Source organism: Lucilia cuprina, chromosome 5 (genome assembly GCF_022045245.1).
Source record: "Lucilia cuprina isolate Lc7/37 chromosome 5, ASM2204524v1, whole genome shotgun sequence".
NCBI lineage: Eukaryota > Metazoa > Arthropoda > Insecta > Diptera > Calliphoridae > Lucilia > Lucilia cuprina.
This window is the reverse complement of record NC_060953.1, coordinates 62,805,695-62,823,177: the sequence shown is the minus strand read 5'-3', so window position 1 is coordinate 62,823,177 and position 17,483 is coordinate 62,805,695. Positions and strand designations below refer to the sequence as shown.

Genomic DNA, 17,483 nt, shown 5'->3' with positions numbered 1-17,483 from the left:
TTGGTCTTCCCAATAGATATAGTTATGATTTTCAGACATTCCACGTTTAATTAATATAATATATTAATATTAATAGTTAAAAATTTAAATAATTGCTAAAAACTCATATTTTTATTGTGTTTATTTGTTGCTTTTTCATTCTACACACACAGCTTTTTTTTTGACAGATGGGATTATTCTACAATAACAAATCGCCTGTTGTTTTTGTATTGTTGTATTTGTTGTAGCGACGAGGCTACCTTATTAAGTGTACACTGGTTTATATTCAATTCAATGCTATTTTATAAGTTATTCTTTAAATTTGTGATTTTTTTATGGATTCTAATGATTTTCTAACACAAACTATATTTCATGGACATAAATCTTTGTTAATGTTTAATATTTGTTCTGAAAAGGTTCCAATTCCTTGGATTTTCTAAGCGAATTGTTTTGTTGATTAATTGGTAACAATAACATGCATATATTACCTTATATTGATTGGAATAAGTTGTTCTTTGGAAAATCTTGTTTCCATAGTAGAACAGAGTTCTGTTCTAAAGTGTCAATATCTCTGGCAGGCATGAAAACTCATTACTATTGTACTTTTTTATTTCGATAATACTGCTGTAACCTTTGCAGGAAATATTATGCTCTTTAAATTACAAACTTTCATTGGTAGTACATTATTCAATAGACTTTTGGAAGGATTAGTAAGTAGACAAGAATAAAGATTAGTTATTAGTCAAGATCATGTAGTGCATCCTGGCCAAGATCATAAACTAGTTCATATAATAGTTAGTCGACTAGTAAATAGATTCACTAGCTTTACTAACTAGCCTGTAGAATGGTTGCATATAAGTTAATAAACTAGTCAGTATAAAAAGTTCATATTAAAGTTTATAGAATAACGTTATTGTAGAACTTAATCCAACTGATTTGTATACATCCGAATGGAATCCAATAGATTTTAGTCGTTAGCTGACTTTTAGTTGAAGTTCAGTTAATGATATTTGTTGAGAGCCGTATTAATTTAAATAGATTTAATCAAGACAAAGAAAATCGAGTAACATGGATTCAATAAAACATAATTGATGCATTCAATAAAACATAATTTAAAAGAAACGATTCGTATGAAGTTTCTTGGGAAGTTGGCAATAATAAATTATTTAGTAATCTTATTTTAAAGTCTAAATAAAAAAAAACTATATTTACAATTATTAAAGATAAAATTGACTGTGATTAATATTGCAATAATTCCACAATAAATAATTATTCAACTTAAAATAATTTATGAGTTTAAAGTGCAAAAATTTATCAATAATCATTTAATAAAAATATCTATTTGAAATTGTGCTAAATGCAATTATAAACTTTGTATTAAAGGTGACGACTCGTTTCCATTTATACTACTAATGCATTCAAATAGATAAGAACTTTTGCAAAAGAAAAAAAAACATACGATCTTTCATTTCACTTTATATTTAATATATGCGTTTACTTTATTTAAATGCTTTTTTTATATAAATAATTATGATTTTGTAATCCAACATACAAATGAAAATAATACAAAAAAAAGAGATCAAATGGCTGATTAAAGATTCTTTTTGAAACCTAAAATTTCAGAATTTTCTATAATCATATCACCGACTATAGAGGCCATGGGCTTAGAGTGGCGCAGAACAAAGGCATGATCAATTTTCTTAGTATCCAATACAGCATCAATTTCGGGAAATTGCTCCTTAATTTGATTATAGTACTTAACCGGCACCCAGCCATCTGTGGTGCCATAATAGAATTTCAATAAATCCAAATAGGCGCGCACTATATCCTTTTGCAAGCCTCTGACTCGAGCCATTTCGTCTTCCGCTAGAAAAACGACTTTTTCACAAACCGAAGCCTTGGTGTATTTCAAAGCGGTGCCAATGAAATAGTTGGGTATATTGGAAAACCAAAAATAGATTTGTATTAGGAATATTCTTAATAATTCGGGCAAGCGATTGAATAAAGTGATTAGGAAACCGAAAACGGAATATAATGGCAAGGCGATTTTAGTGAATATCCAGCCGTTGGGTGACTCAATCATACGTTCAACGGTGGGAAAGAGTAAATAACATTTCTTGACACGTTTACGCACTGAATCATTTTGCAGCATTTGTAAAATCATCCAGGCACCAATAGAGTGACCCATTAGGTGGATCTTAACACCGGAAGGTACATATTTTTCAATGAATTCAATTTTATGGCGTATTTGTCCCTCTAAATCGAAGATTTCTTCATTACCCTTTAATTGGGGAACTTCTCTTAAACTGGATTCTGGAGGATCATCATGACCCAAATGTCCTGCAAATAAACACAAACAAAACGAAAACCTTAATATTGTATTGTTTTCCTCAAAAGACTTCCACTTACCAATCACCCATACAGGCATTTTCTCATCCAATCTCTTGTGTAATTCTCCACAAAATTCTGTATAAAATCCCGGCAAGCCCGGATTTCCCGTTATACAAATGGCCACTTCTTTAACATCTTCCATCGACTCTTCAATCCAGCCGCCCCATGTAAAAATATGTGTTGGTACATTACAGATGTTAACAAAAGCCTCTTTCATCATTGTACTGTTATCTTTTTCCCGAAACGACCTTTCACCCTTTCAATATTCAATAAATATCGCTAAAATATTGTGGTGTGATGGTGACGATGTACAAATTTTATGATTTAGTCGTCGATATACGGTTACCGTGTGTAATTAATAAGTTGTTTGTCTAATTTGTGGTAGGTTGTAGTTGTATTACTAACATTTTTTTTCTTCTTTTAGAAAGTTGAAAGTTTTAAACAGCTGCTTGTTTTTAATTATTAAATTAGCGATGCCAGATCTCGAGTATATTTTGCATACCCAGTTAATAATTTGCGAGTAATTGTGAAATTTAGTAAATGTTGTTTTGTACAGTGGGTAATATGGACATTCTTTTTTAAAAACAAAACGAATTAAATAAGAAATACAAAAATAAATTCATTTGAAATTTCTAATATTTAATTTTATTAAAAAAGTTTTATATTTTTATAATCAATATTATTTTTTTTATTTTTTTTTAAATAAGTATTTTAATTATATTCAGATTTTCTAAAAAAATTAAAAAAAAAAAATTCTTTAAAATATATAAGTATGGAAATTTTTCATTAAAAATGTTTTATCATCAAAATTCTTCTATAGAAAATACATTGACAATTTTCTATGGAAAAATTATAAAAAATTGAAATTTTTCTATAGAAAATTTATAATTTCTATAGAAAAGATTACAATACTGAAATATTTCTATAAAAAAATCGGCAATATAAAATTTTTTTATAGAAAAAATGTTAAGATCGAAAATTTTGTATAGAAAAAACTATACGAAATTTTTCTATAGAAAAAAATACTAAATGTCCAATTTTTTCAAATAAAAATTTAAAATTTCTACAAAAAAAATATAAAAATCAAAATCTTTTGTAGAAAATATAATAATATCGAAATTTGTCTAAACAAACAACATTAATATGGAAAATATTCTATAGAAAAAATTATGGTATAAAAATTTTTCTATAAAAAAGTTTTAATATCGAAAATTTTTAATAGAAAAAAATTGTATATCGAAAGTTTTCTATAAAAAATTTGAATATTGAATTTTTATCTATAGAAAAAAGTATAGATATTTTCAATAGAAAAAAGTATTAATTTTTTCTGTAGAAAAAAGTAGGTATGACATCGAGCTTTTTTATAAAAAAAAGTATAACATTGATTTTTCTCTATAGAAAAAAGTGAAAAATCGATTTTTTTATAACATAGATATTTTTCTATAGATAAATGTATGACATCGATTTTTTTCTATAGAAAAAAGCCTAATTATTTTTTTTGAAAAAGTATAATAAAAATATAATTTTTTATATAGAAAAGAGTATAAGATCAAGTTTTTTCTATAAAAGAAAGTAAAATATCGATTTTTTTCTATAGAAAAAAGTATAACATCAAGTTTTTTCTATAGAAAAAAGTATAACATCGAATTTTTGCTATAGAAAAAAGGATAACAACGAATTTTTGCTAAAGAAAAAAGTGAAACATCGATTTTTTCTATAGATAAAAGTATAACATCGAATGTTTTCTCTAAGAAAATTTTTTCTATAGAAAAAAAGTGTAACATTAAATTTTTCTATAGAAAGTGATTATTTTTATAGAAACAATATAACAGAATTTTTCTATAAAAATTTGTACAACATCGAATTTGTTATTGAAATAGTTTTAACATCGATTTTGTATTTTTTTCATAATAAATAAATACCTTGTTTAAAAATCCCATTCTGAAAACCCTTGTAATTCCTCTCGTAGTACTCATAGTATTTAGTAGTGGTTAAAAAAAACAAATTAGTATTTAAACGCAACATTTGCGGTGTTTACGCGCAAAACAAACATTTAGGTCAAAAAAGCCGGGAATATACGAATTTTAAAATACGAAGCAAAAAAAGCTTTTCTACTTAGCATGCGCTAAGCTTTTCATTCATAAATTTTTAAAAGCAGTAAGAGCAGCTCATGGCAGGAAGATACTTAAACTTACTACTCTGTTTAATACAACGTTCTTACGGAAACCAGTTAGTACAATTTAAACTGTGGCGTTTTCAGCATCTCAAATGATTTCAAATAATGGATATAAATATTTAACTTAAAGTAGTTCAGTAAACGTGTGTATGCTGAAGAAAAGTAGAAGTACATAAGTACAGCAGAAATAAAAATAAATTAATATGTACCAATGTGTGTTAGTAATATAGTGCACATACGTACACGTGCATCATAATTGGTTACAATGTCAACAAATGCAAATTATTTGTTATTTCATAAAATGAATTAAAAATTGAAACGAAAATACTCAAGAAAAAAATTGTAAAAGAAATATCATCAACAAAATAAAAAATAAATATTTCGAGAAAAAAATGTGAATGTATTAATTAATCTGTTGCCTAGTGAGTGTTTAAATGTGGAATTAATGATGTAAATAATTGAAAAAAAAGTAAAAAATGGTCATTATGAAATCCTGTTGCTTTTTCAAGAATGTCTGGAATGGAAGTGTTGCCTGTGCCATTTATACGATGGTAAGTGCGAATGTTACACAATTTTGTCCTCCTTTTTATAACCGCAAACAAAATAGATGGTGGATTCATAAACTACACTATAAAATATAATATAGACCAGACTAGTCTATAGACTAGACTATAGACTAAACTATAGACTAGACTATAGACTAGACTATAGACTAGACTATAGACTAGACTATAGACTAGACTATAGACTAGACTATAGACTAGACTATAGACTAGACTAGACTATAGACTAGACTATAGACTAGACTATAGACTAGACTATAGACTAGACTATAGACTAGACTATAGACTAGACTGTAGACTAGACTATATACTCTAAACTAGACTATAGAATAGACTCTAGAATAAACTATAGACTGGACTATTGACTGGACTATAGACTAGAATGTAGAATAGTCTATAGACTATTCTACAGACTAGAATATAGAATAGTCTATATACTAGACTATAGCCTAGACTGTAGACTGGACTATAGCCTAGACTATAGACTAGAGTATAGCCTAGACTAGACTATAGACTAGACTATAGACATTTATAAGTCAGAAATAGAAGAAAGGTCTGTGCTGCGTTATTTTACGATATCAAAAAGTACTAAGGTACTAAATTTTCCATGCCTGCAAAAAACTGCGTAATGGAACATATTTTATATGACCCATAAAATATATTAATAGTTTCCGTTTTATAATAGTTTATTTCATGTATTAAGGTGGCTCAAAATGGAAGTTGTTGAAATTTCCGCGAATATTAAAATCTAGATATGTCTTGAGTTATTTAAAACCTTTGACTCAGCTTATCAAATATTAAACCTAGCACAAAATAACTGGAAATGATATCTAAAAATTAATTTCTCTGAGAACATCAGTGCTTTATTTTTTCTCCATACAAACGTGGCCAAACTAATCTTCTATATGAATATATTTTTAACACAAGAATTTGATTGATTTTTTGTTATTTCAATTCACTATCGGAAAACATTGATGGTTTTGCGCAATAAACCACCATTTTAATGTGGTTTGCCATTTTGTTACGCACATCAAAAATTCATGTATCATCTTCATATGTACGTATGTATATTAAAGCCTGTTTTCATACAAAAATTTTTTTTTGTAAAATAAAACATACGTATAACTACGTAAAAGAATATGTGTGGTCAAAAGCATTAACGACTTCAATTGAAAATCATATTTTCTAGAAGAATTTTATATTATAAAATATATAGAAAAACTGAAGAATTTTATATTATAAAATATATAGAAAAACTGACTGAGTGTCAATATTAGTAGAGCTGTTTGGACTATATAGGCTAAAATATATAAGTAGTTTTCAATCAAAATAATATCAATATTTAGAAAGAAATGTCAATCTATCAGTAATTCAAAAACATAACCATAAATCGTATTTTTCGAACAAATATTTCCCCTAATTATATGAACTTTGTGACCTTAAAGATTGAACTGCTATAAATCTTGAATTAAAGATCGCTGTTCTAATGTAACACTAAACCATTAAGAGTTTTGACGATATTTATAAAAGATTCGTCAAAACTGAATATATATATTTAAAGCACATGTTCTAGTTAGTTTTTATTAAAGGATAGAAAAAACTTTATTTAATTTTCTTTTATTACCAATATACATACATACATACATGTTAGTTTTTTGCTACAAAATCAAACACGTTTCAGTAATGAAACCTTTTACGATGTGTTTATGTAACAAAAAATGTTTCTATCAGAAATCTATTGGTTTTAGTTTTCTATAAATTTTTTTTTGTACTGAAAGTGTATATAAAAAAAAAAATGATTTTATTTTAGCATACAACACATCAGTTTGATAAACTGAAATATTTATATTTTCCAATAAAATTTTTCACGTTATTAGAGTTTCATCGAGAAATAATATTTCAGAATTTAAAACTAATACCGAAAAATTTTCTTATATATAAACATAGGCCAATTAGAGGCCGAATTTCTTGCAATTTTACAGAATTAGAATTAGAATTATATTTGTAACATTGTTTTTCATCATTTAGATAACATTTAGATAATAATATAGATTATAGTCTTAACTAGAAACTAGTTTATAGTCTGACTATAGATCAGTTCCTAGTTTTGATTACAGAATAAAGACCAATCCATAATCTGTAATATACAATGGTTTAGTGACTATAACCCAATCTGTAGAGTCGACTATAGACCAATCCATAGTCTTGACTATAGACAAATCTATAGTCTTGACAATAGACCGATCCATTGTCTTGATTATAGACCAATCTACAGTATTGACTGTAGACCAATCTTGTGTGTAGACCATGTGTATAATATTGACTATTGACCTATCTTTAGTCTTGACTATATACCAATCTATAGTCTTGACTATAGACCTATCGATAATCTTGATTATAGACCAATCTATAGTCTTGACTATAGAACTATCGATAATCTTGATTATATACCAATCTATAGTCTTGACTATAGACAAATCTATAGTCTTGACTATAGACAAATCTATAGTCTTGACTATAGACAAATCTATAGCTTAATCTTGACTATAGACCAATCTATAGTATTGACTATAGACCAATCTATAGTGTTGACTATAGACCAATCTATAGTCTTGACTATAGACCAATCTATAGTCTTGACTATAGACCAATCTATAGTCTTGACTATAGACCAATCTATAGTCTTGACTATAGACCAATCTATAGTCTTGACTATAGACCAATCTATAGTCTTGACTATAGACCAATCTATAGTCTTGTCTATAGACCAATCTATAGTCTTGACTATAGACCAATCTATATTCTTGACTATAGACCAATCTATAGTCTTGACTATAGACCAATCTATAGTCTTGACTATAGACCAATCTATAGTCTTGACTATAGACCAATCTATAGTCTTGACTATAAACCAATCTTGACTATAGACCAAAATATAATCTTGACTAGAGTCCAATCTATAGTCTTGACTATATACAATTCTATAGTCTTCACTATAGACAATTCTATAGTCTTGACTATAGACAATTCTATAGTCTTGACTATAGACAATTTTATAGTCTTGACTATAGACAATTCAATAGTCTTGACTATAGGCCAATCTCTAGTCTTGACTATAGATCAATCTACAGTTTTGACTATAGACCAATTTTGACTATAGTCTTGACTATGGAAATCTATAGTCTTGACTATAGATCAATTTTGACTATAGTCTTGACTACAGACCAATTTTGACTATAGTCTTGACTATAGGCCAATCAATAGTCTTGACTATAGACCAATCTATAGTCTTGACTATAGACCAAGCTATAGTCTTGACTATAGACCAAGCTATAGTCTTGAATATAGAATAATTTATATTCTTGAATATAAACCAATTTATAGCCTTGACTGTAAACCTTGACTATAACTAAACTATAGTCGGAAAAACAATCTAGAAATAGGCCCAATTTACGCCGAATTAAAAAACTTTTTTTAAAACATAAAAATGTAATTTACATATTTAATAAATTATTTAAATATCAATTGATCAATTTAATAAAATATAACAATACACAAAATGTATTTTTGTTTAATTAAAAACTGTGATTGAAAATTACTCAAAAATGTAGCTCTATTAATATTTTTATAAATAATTTTCCTAAAATTTGCATAAATAAATAAATTTTATCATAAATAGCCATTCAATTTGTATAAATATGCATTTATAATAAATCCATAACGATGTGTCATTTATTTCAATATATACATACATATGTATGTATATGTGTATTAAGTACATCCTTATTCATTGAAAATTTTTATATTTCCCTACACAAACCCTAGTACCTTAATAAGTCTTTATTAATATTTGTAGTCCATGATGCATAATCATCATTATCGTTATCATCTTCTTCGTTGTCCTAGTATACATATGTATATACACACACACAAATACATGCATAAGTACCAATAAATTTCCACAATTATTTATTTTTCATTGCAGATATATTTTGCCTTCTCCAGCTTAATACTACTCATTTATGTAAAAGATGAGTGGGATTATTTGGTGGGCCGTCGTCGCACACCCAAAGGAGAGACCATTATTGAAAAGGGCGATATAACAGAAAGTATGAGACATTTTACTTCTTTCTTATTTAGTTTATTATGTATTTTACTTTTTTATGAACATAATGTTGTGATTTTTTATGTTTTCTGAGTTAATAAATTAATAATAATAATAATTTTTTTATATTTTTCAACAGCTCATGTGATATTTAACATAATTGTATTTATATGTTCTATGGGACTAGTAGCCTCATCGATAATATTATTGTATGGTTTAAAAAGGGTAAGTTTAATGACGTTTACATAATTTAGACTAAAGTTCCATTGTGAAATGAAGTACAGTTCCATTCGAATAATCGACTTTTGTCGAAAAAAGTCGTAGTCGACTATTTTGTCCAAAAAAGTCGATAACTCGACTATCGTCTGTGAAAAATGTCGAAAAGTCGACTTTGTTAATAAAAGTCGAATAAAGTCGAAAAAGGTCGATGTGTTGAAAAAAGTCGAAAAGTCGTAAAAAGTCGAAAACTCGAAAATTGTAGAAACAAGTCAAAAATAGTAGAAAATTTGAAAAAAGTTTAAAAAAAGTCAAAAACTCTAAAATAGTCGGAAAAACTCGACTATAGAACCCTAATCCACATATGTAATTCACTTAACTTAATGGACTTTGCTGCCTATAAGGCTCTAAAATATTTATACTTTATATATATCCCTTCTCACGAAGGTTCAAAAACAGAGCTAGAAATGAGAACCTCTAACTAACTAACTATCTTACTAGCTAACTAACTAACTAAATAACTAACTAACTAAGTAACAAACTTACTAAATAACTAATTAACTAACTAACTAACTAACAAACTAACTAACCAACTAAATAACTAACTAACTAAGTAGCTAACTAACTAACTAGCTAACTAATGAACCAACAAACCAACTAACTATCTTACTAGCTAACTAACTAACTAACCTACCAACTAACTAACAAACTAACTAACTAACTAACTAATGAACTAACCTACCAACTAACAAACTAACTAACTAACTAACTAACTAACTAACTAACTAACTAACTTGTTTAGCGATTTGGTTAACCTTTAACAACTAGACAATATTTCCGAAAAATATTAGCATTTTAACATGTTTTAAAAGGTTTCACATTAATTTAAATTTACTCTGCAGAATAGCCGAACATTAACTATATCTGCTAAAAACTTAATGTTAAAATTTTAAATGTTTTCGTATAAATAACAACATTTTTCTATAGAAAATGTCTAATGAATGTTTATTGAAAAAGCCAAACATATATGTATGTATTATACATACATATGTACATCCATAGAAAGGAAACAATGTCTATATTCGAAAAATATATAAAACTTTTGAGAAATAACAAGTTTATGGAATGCTTCTTTGGCAAACATATTTATAATGTTAAGTTAAGGGAAATTATTTTTTTAAATAATGTTTATGTTTAATAATAATATAATTTTCTGATCGCAACTATAGTTTCCTACAACATTTGTGTGTAATTAGAGTACGTACATACATACATATATATTTCTTTGAAGCTTTTTAAGTGTTTTTTCTATTCGTATGCGCGAGTATAAACAAAAAGTATTAAAGGCGATTAAATTTATTAAAATAACTTTGGCATTAAAAATCCACATTTAATAGCTGTAATTATTAGCATATTTTATGAAGTTATTCCTGAAAGTTAAGTAATTATAAACTATATACATTATAAACTATGTACATTATAGTGTTGCAACTTTATAAAAATATAATAATTAAAATCGTAAGTAAATAATATGCGTTGTAAATTTGAAATATTAAAAAAACATACTTAAAATAATAAAAGGTTGTTGCAATTTATTTAATTGCAACTTTACACGACCACACCTTTCAAATTTACAGGAGCACACAAGTAATATGATCTGTCAAAATTTTGTGCAGAAGAGAATGGATGTGATCGTCTAAAGCTGAAAGTCAACACCACGCGTTTTACGTTTTCTCGCATTCTATGCTATTCTGTCAAAAAAGTAGAATCAATGTATTTACATGCTAAATGTTACAAGCCCAAAAGCGTAGAATGCCTTGACGCGTGGAATGTCAGCTGATTTTGACTTAGCTGATTTTGACTATCTTATAGTTTTCGAGACTTTTATGTTTTTACCCAAGAAATAAGTTTTTGTTGACGTATTTATAACTTTTATGTTTTCGCTCAAAATATCGGTTTTTGGTGGAAAATAAAAGTGATCATAGATTCCGATTGTTTTTGCTGTATCTCTTATAGTTTTCGAGAAAAACAAAGTTTTATGTTTTCAGTCAAAATATCGGTAAATTTGTTGTAAATCTTACAATTTTTGAGAAAAACTGAATCTTATATTTTTACGGTTTTTGGTGGAAATAAAAGTGATCATTTGTTTTTGCTATATCTTTTATGTTTTCACTTTAAATATCCGTAGGAAATAAAAGTGATCAAAGATTTTGTGGATCTTTATCTTTTCCTTAAAATATCGGTTTTGGATAGGAAATAAAAATGATCACAGATTTCGTTAGTTTTGGAGAAAAGCGTACTTTTATGTTTTCTGTTAAAAAACATGTTTTTGGTATGAAGAGATCATGGTATCGCTTGTTTTTCCTGTATCTCTTATAGTTTTCACAAAAAACGGATTTTTATGTTTCCACTCAAAATATCGGTTTTTAGTAGAAGTGATCACAGATTTCGCTTAATTTTACTCAAAAATTGATTAAAAGTTTTTTTTTTTTTAAAGGATAAAAAGAATTCAAACCCGCATTCATTTGTTTCAAAGAAACTGTGCTTCAAAAAGCACTCAACAATTTACGGGAATTTTATTTTAATAGGTCTTAGTATCCGAATTCCAAAATAATATGCAATAACTTAATTTGTGTGATAACTTTTTCTCAAATTTTATAAAAATTAGTTTCTTAAGTTTGAATAACATTAAATTTTCCGTTTCCCCCTTTACGAAACAGGTGTCTCATAATTATGGAAGATATATCCCAAATATGGTATGCATACTTAGACAAGTCATTTTGACGCGATTGTACAAGATAGGAATAACTATAACAAGTGAGGTTATGATGAGCAATAACAAAGAATTACACTTCCTCGCCAAAAGTTTTTTCTGCAGGCAGTTGTCTCCTTCTCATGCTTGAGATAACTTCCTGCAAAACTATCCGTTCTTTACTTTGTAACACGTCAAGCAAAATTAAGTAGTTGATCATAAAGTAATAACTTTCATTGCCATGTAAGGGGTTAAAATGCTAAAATTTACTTATACAATAGCATGTTAAGTCATTATTTTAACACGGTGATGTCATTGGAGGCAAGTACTTACCACAAACGATTACAAGTAATCATTGTAAATCGCATTAGAAAGTATTTATATAACACATTAGTAAGACCTTATTAGACTACTTCTATGTATGTAATCTAGTTGATATTGAAAGGCATGTTGTTAGGTAAGCTATTACCAGTGTTTGCTGGGTAAGTACTTTCATTTTGTTGCAATATTACTTGCCTGCTTAACGAGTAAGTTAAGTTTTTCCTAGGTATTCTTTGTGTTAATAAAAAAGTACTTTGTAGGTGAAGGTTTGACCGTCACATAGCTGTTAAATGCTGTAGTAACATTTATATTAATTTTGTTAATTTTTAACATTAAACTTTAAGTTTAAAGGACTTTTGTTATTCAACTTTTTCTATAACCGAATTTTTAAAATTTTGCATAAAAACTATTCAGTTTTTGTTTTCTTTCTGAATATGTAATTTACATGTAATTTACACATGAAGAGTTCTCGTGTAAACATACATATTTATAAATAAACATGATGTAGTGTTAAAGAAAAATCAATAAAATTAAAAAAAGTTTTTATGAATATAAATATAAACTTGTTTCCTTATTTGATTTTATGTCACTATTCATACATATATACATATGTAGACATAGTATTTCTTTTATCAAAGATACATAACTTCTTAAAATTCTTATTTTACCCCAAAGCATAGGTTTAAGACATGTTAAGAGGGACATACAAATGGAGTGTAAATTGTTGAAATAAAAACAAACAATCGTATTATCCTTTTTTATTTCAACAACAACAACAAAAAATCGTATAAATAAATGTAAATAAGTACTTGTCTTAACCTTTGCTCTACACTGAAAATAATCGCTGACTATTATAAACGTAAAATTTCGTAAACTGTACGAATGTTTTGTTGTTTCCGAATTTTTTTAAAAAATATTATAGTTAAATGCAAAATAATTGAAAACATAATACAAATAATTAATTGTAGGTTAGGTTAGGTTTTATTTTACAGAAACTCAGTATTCTGAACGTAATTCCTAAGAATATTCCAATCAGTGTTAGTTAGGAATGTTATTTCGTGAATAACATCACTTCCAAGATACTTGGATCTAACTTCGACAAATGCCAGACAGTGACAAAGAAAGTGCTCCAGAGTTTCACTGTCCTCTCTGCATGTTCTACATACCTCTGAATCCGCACGTCCAATTTTACATAAATGTGCTCGTAATCCTGTGTGTCCACTCAGAATACGTACTATCATTTTGAGGAGATTTTTCGTCTTGCTCTCATCAGGGTCACCCCATAGGATTTTCGTGTTTCTACCCACTGTTTCATTATTCCAAGAAGTCATATGTGATTCTCTCGCCCATATTTTTAGTTCAGCTTATTTGCGTCGAATGGTTTTGCGTTTGTCAAGTTAACTGACTCGAGCTCCCTTCCCTTTAAAGCCTACATCGGCAGAGAGTAAAAAATAAGTTCTCTTACTGGTTTTTAGCGTTTTTTATACATGTGTATGCATACATGCGTCTAAAATTAAGAGTGCAAGAAAGCTCTTAACAAAGCTTATTGCCGATCTGGGCTTTAAAAATATTACATTCGCTCTTTCGTTACCGACTACTCCCGAGTAGGCTGGTACTCATATGATGTGAACCTTACCTCGGGGAGAGTATTCAGTTAAAGCTTTTTTACAATCCAATACGGTTTTAGATTTAGTTCTATCTCCTGATATAGCCCTAATTGCCTTTTGGCTGTCGGTAAATATATGAAGCACTGTGGGTGCAAAATTTATTCTAATCCAATTTACGCATTCCGTTATTGCTCGTACTTCTACCTGGAAGCTTGTTTTATGATTAGGTAAACGGTGGTATATTTCTGCTTCTGGATCTTCAATATAGAATCCCAGTACCACGTTATCCCCCAGTTTAGAGTCATCCGTGTAACAACGGATTCCTACTGGCATTTGCCCTAACGTTCCGCTTGACGAAAACATTCTATCTGGATTCAGCATAACAAAGTTTCTGACATATTCTGTGTACGGTATTCGATCAGGCACATTCGATGATTGTGTATAACCTTCCAATGTGTCCAGTATACATTGATGACGTGTCCTATAACCGCTTTTGGCCAGTTCACATAAAGTAAAGAGCTGTTCGGCTGTAAGCGCCGCCTCATATCTTAAATATGTTTCAATGGGTGGAATATCTAGCAACGTTTACAGAGCCTTGGTTGAAGTAGTACACATGGCACCACTTATACCCAAGCAGCATGTACGCTAAACTCCCTGTAGTAGTTTGATATTGCACTTTTTTTCTAAAGCAGTCCACCAGATTATTGAAGCATAAGCTAGAATTGGTCGAATTTCACTTTCATAAAGCCAATGTGTCATAGTAGGATTAAGACCCCATTTCATGCCTATAGTTCTCCTACTTATCGCCCAGCACCGATGTGCTTATTTTAAGAATGGCTCGGAATTACATACGTTGTAACGAAAATTGTTTGTTATTTCTAAGTTCAAACTCTAATCCAATAATTTTTAATTAATTTTATTTTCACTTTATCTTCATTACAGCATAAACGAGAATATCTATTGCCCTGGATACTGCTAATGATTGGTGATGTCTGTGTGGAACTATTCTATGCAATTTATTTTATTTTCAGTAAAAGAGCAAATTTTGATCCTGTGGTTGGTTTTATATTTACCATAGATTTATTTATTGTTTGTTTAAATGTAAGTAAAAATAAATATATACATACATAAATACACAAACAATCAAAACAAATACAAAACATTAACAATAACAATAAAAATAATAAATTAAAATTGATTTATGATTTATAATTTATTTACAGACCTATTGTTTACTCTGTGTCATATCGCAGTATCAGGAATACAAAGATATTGTTGCAAATCGTACAATACCACAGACGAATGTTAGTAATAATCGTAATAAATGTCTAGTGTTAATAAACTAGATTTATTTAAACTAAAATTAAGATAAATTTTTGACAGAAAACAAAACAAAAAAAAAAAAAAATGAATGAATGAAAAAAAACCAAACAAATTTATCATTTTATTTCATACAGTGCACAACGGTTGTGACATCAGATGCTGTTGGCTATAAATTAAACGACACTGTTGCTGTCACAGAGAAACCGATTTTAATGAAAACATGTCAATTGAATCATCATCCGCATCATCAACATTCCACAACACGCTTCCTAACACTAACATCATCACATCACTGTTCAATAATATCGCCCATTCCCGAAGAAGATGCTTCCGAAACTCATCTTTAGCGAATGAATGAACAAATAAATAATGTTGGATTTTTGAATGAATACTAAGTGTAGTTGTATTGGTTAAGTGTTGTACATTTATTTGGAATTGTTATAAATTCTTGTAAATAATTATATAAATATTAATTCTTTAATATAATTAATGAAGAAAAATATGTTTTTCTCTTTTTTTATTGATAATTATAAATATAAAAATATAAATTGAAACGCTTGCAGTGTTATTCACGTGTATTTATATATAAAAGGGATTAATGTTAAAAATAATCATTTTGAAAGAACCAGTTTAGTGTATATTTGGAATTTATAGCGTGGGATGACAAAATTTTAGTTGTTTGCCCTTTGAAAGCGTGGTCCACTATCTTAATGCTGACCAGGACTTCTATTTTATTCTGTTCTTGTATTGGACTTTTGCCTGTCAAGTTACCGGCATCGTATACTTCATAGCAAAGATCGTCCCGGGGTCTTCTTCTGGAAACTTTAGCGTAGGATGGCGGCTCCTTTTGTTTTTCACTGCCTAGCTTTTCCCTTGTCGTTTTTCGGAACCTCTTTCGAGATACCCTTATCTTCGAGCTTGATCTCGCCGACGTGGTTGTCTTCGGAATATCTAGCTTGGCGTTGTCACCACTACTCGCAGGATTCTGACTTGAGGTTCCATTAAGTGAAGTGTGGCCTGGCTTCGACAGTGTATTATAAGACGGGGAGCTTTTTTTTAAGTTGTCAACTCCTCGGGAGACATGATATTCTTTGCCTCAGACCTTGTGAGGGAGTCCGTGTTTTTCCATTGAAGTGTCGTGAGATTGACTTACTATTATTTCCTGAAGCATCTTTTTCAACTTCATCATCTGTGTTCCAGCAAACACATTGTTTCACCATTTGCTTTACTTTATCCTTTTCGGCATTGGCTATAATGGTGTTGTTATTATCATCTGCGGATTCAGAGTCGGAATCCTCACCAAGATTTAAAGGCTTAGGTAACTCAGAGCTCTTTCCGAGCACATCCTTTTCTCTCCCCCCAATGTTTTTGCGTACACTTGACGCATTGTCCGCCACGGAGGCTAACGATCCCACCTCCGTAGTAATATTTTGCTCACGATTGCAGGATGACGACATCACGTGGCTCGCGAGTAGATCAACACTAGCCGCCGGTACTGGGTTATTTGAGCGCTGCAGCGTAATTTGTATCTTATTATTTTCCATGTTTGTTTTTTTCTGTTTTTGGTCCGTAAGGAATGTAATAATCCCAGATGGTGGACAATCTGCCCTCCCTCGTTTTAACTAACTAACTAACTAATTACCTAACTACCTAACTACCTAACTAACTAACTAACTAACTAACTACCTAACTAACTGACCAACCAGCTAACTAACAACTAACATCTTCAGTTGAATTAGGTCGTTCAAAACTGTTTTGTTCCTATGGCCAGATCAGATCCAAAAATACATAAATAGAGAACCCCCCAAATACATAGCATTCGTAAAACGCCATGGATATTTGGCTTTCTTCTTCGGCTTATCGGCTTAAATACCATTTTTGGGAGAAATTCTGTTGAGTTGGACAAACATTTTTTTTGCTTTTCTTGTCGCTCACTTTTTTGTTTTTAAATTGTTCTCTACTTTAACACACCATACCAGTTTCGCACGTGGAAACCAATGGAACATATTACTCATACGCTTTGGTGAACCATCATTGTACTTCTGCGACA

At 29.1% G+C, this 17,483-nt stretch overlaps 2 protein-coding genes across 4 annotated transcripts; one reads left to right on the top strand and one right to left on the bottom strand.

Annotated features, from left to right (window-relative positions):
• Nucleotides 1-294: 294 nt before the first annotated feature.
• Nucleotides 295-16,001, top strand: LOC111684841. Of its 3 annotated transcripts, none has more exons than XM_046952333.1 (7): nt 295-443; nt 4,529-5,097; nt 9,095-9,218; nt 9,354-9,439; nt 15,053-15,211; nt 15,334-15,414; nt 15,568-16,001. In XM_046952333.1, exons 2-7 carry the CDS (start codon nt 5,023-5,025, stop codon nt 15,778-15,780), a joined length of 738 nt encoding a protein of 245 aa, XP_046808289.1. In that variant the 5' UTR covers nt 295-443; nt 4,529-5,022; the 3' UTR covers nt 15,781-16,001. The 3 variants fall into 3 exon arrangements, with proteins under 3 accessions (XP_046808289.1, XP_046808291.1, XP_046808290.1); XM_046952335.1 differs by having other exon boundaries at nt 296-443; nt 4,631-5,097; XM_046952334.1 differs by lacking the exon at nt 295-443 and adding an exon at nt 2,703-2,751.
• On the bottom strand, nt 1,448-2,807 carry LOC111686263 (lipid droplet-associated hydrolase). The gene is made up of 2 exons (XM_023448615.2): nt 2,389-2,807; nt 1,448-2,319 (listed from the first exon to the last, which is right to left on the bottom strand). The coding sequence occupies exons 1-2, from the start codon at nt 2,588-2,590 to the stop codon at nt 1,571-1,573; spliced, it is 951 nt and encodes a 316-aa protein (XP_023304383.2). The 5' UTR covers nt 2,591-2,807; the 3' UTR covers nt 1,448-1,570.
• Nucleotides 16,002-17,483: the final 1,482 nt, after the last annotated feature.

Bases quoted from the DNA above. Each gene is read 5' to 3' on its own strand.
- LOC111686263 (XM_023448615.2), bottom strand. From the start codon at position 2,590: ATGATGAAAGAGGCTTTTGTTAACATCTGTAATGTACCAACACATATT. The intron at 2,320-2,388 runs GTAAGTGGAAGT...GTTTATTTGCAG, and splicing joins AATGCCTGTATGGGTGATTG to GACATTTGGGTCATGATGAT.
- LOC111684841 (XM_046952333.1), top strand. From the start codon at position 5,023: ATGGTCATTATGAAATCCTGTTGCTTTTTCAAGAATGTCTGGAATGGA. The intron at 9,219-9,353 runs GTATGAGACATT...ATTTTTCAACAG, and splicing joins AAAGGGCGATATAACAGAAA to CTCATGTGATATTTAACATA. The intron at 9,440-15,052 runs GTAAGTTTAATG...TCTTCATTACAG, and splicing joins TATTGTATGGTTTAAAAAGG to CATAAACGAGAATATCTATT.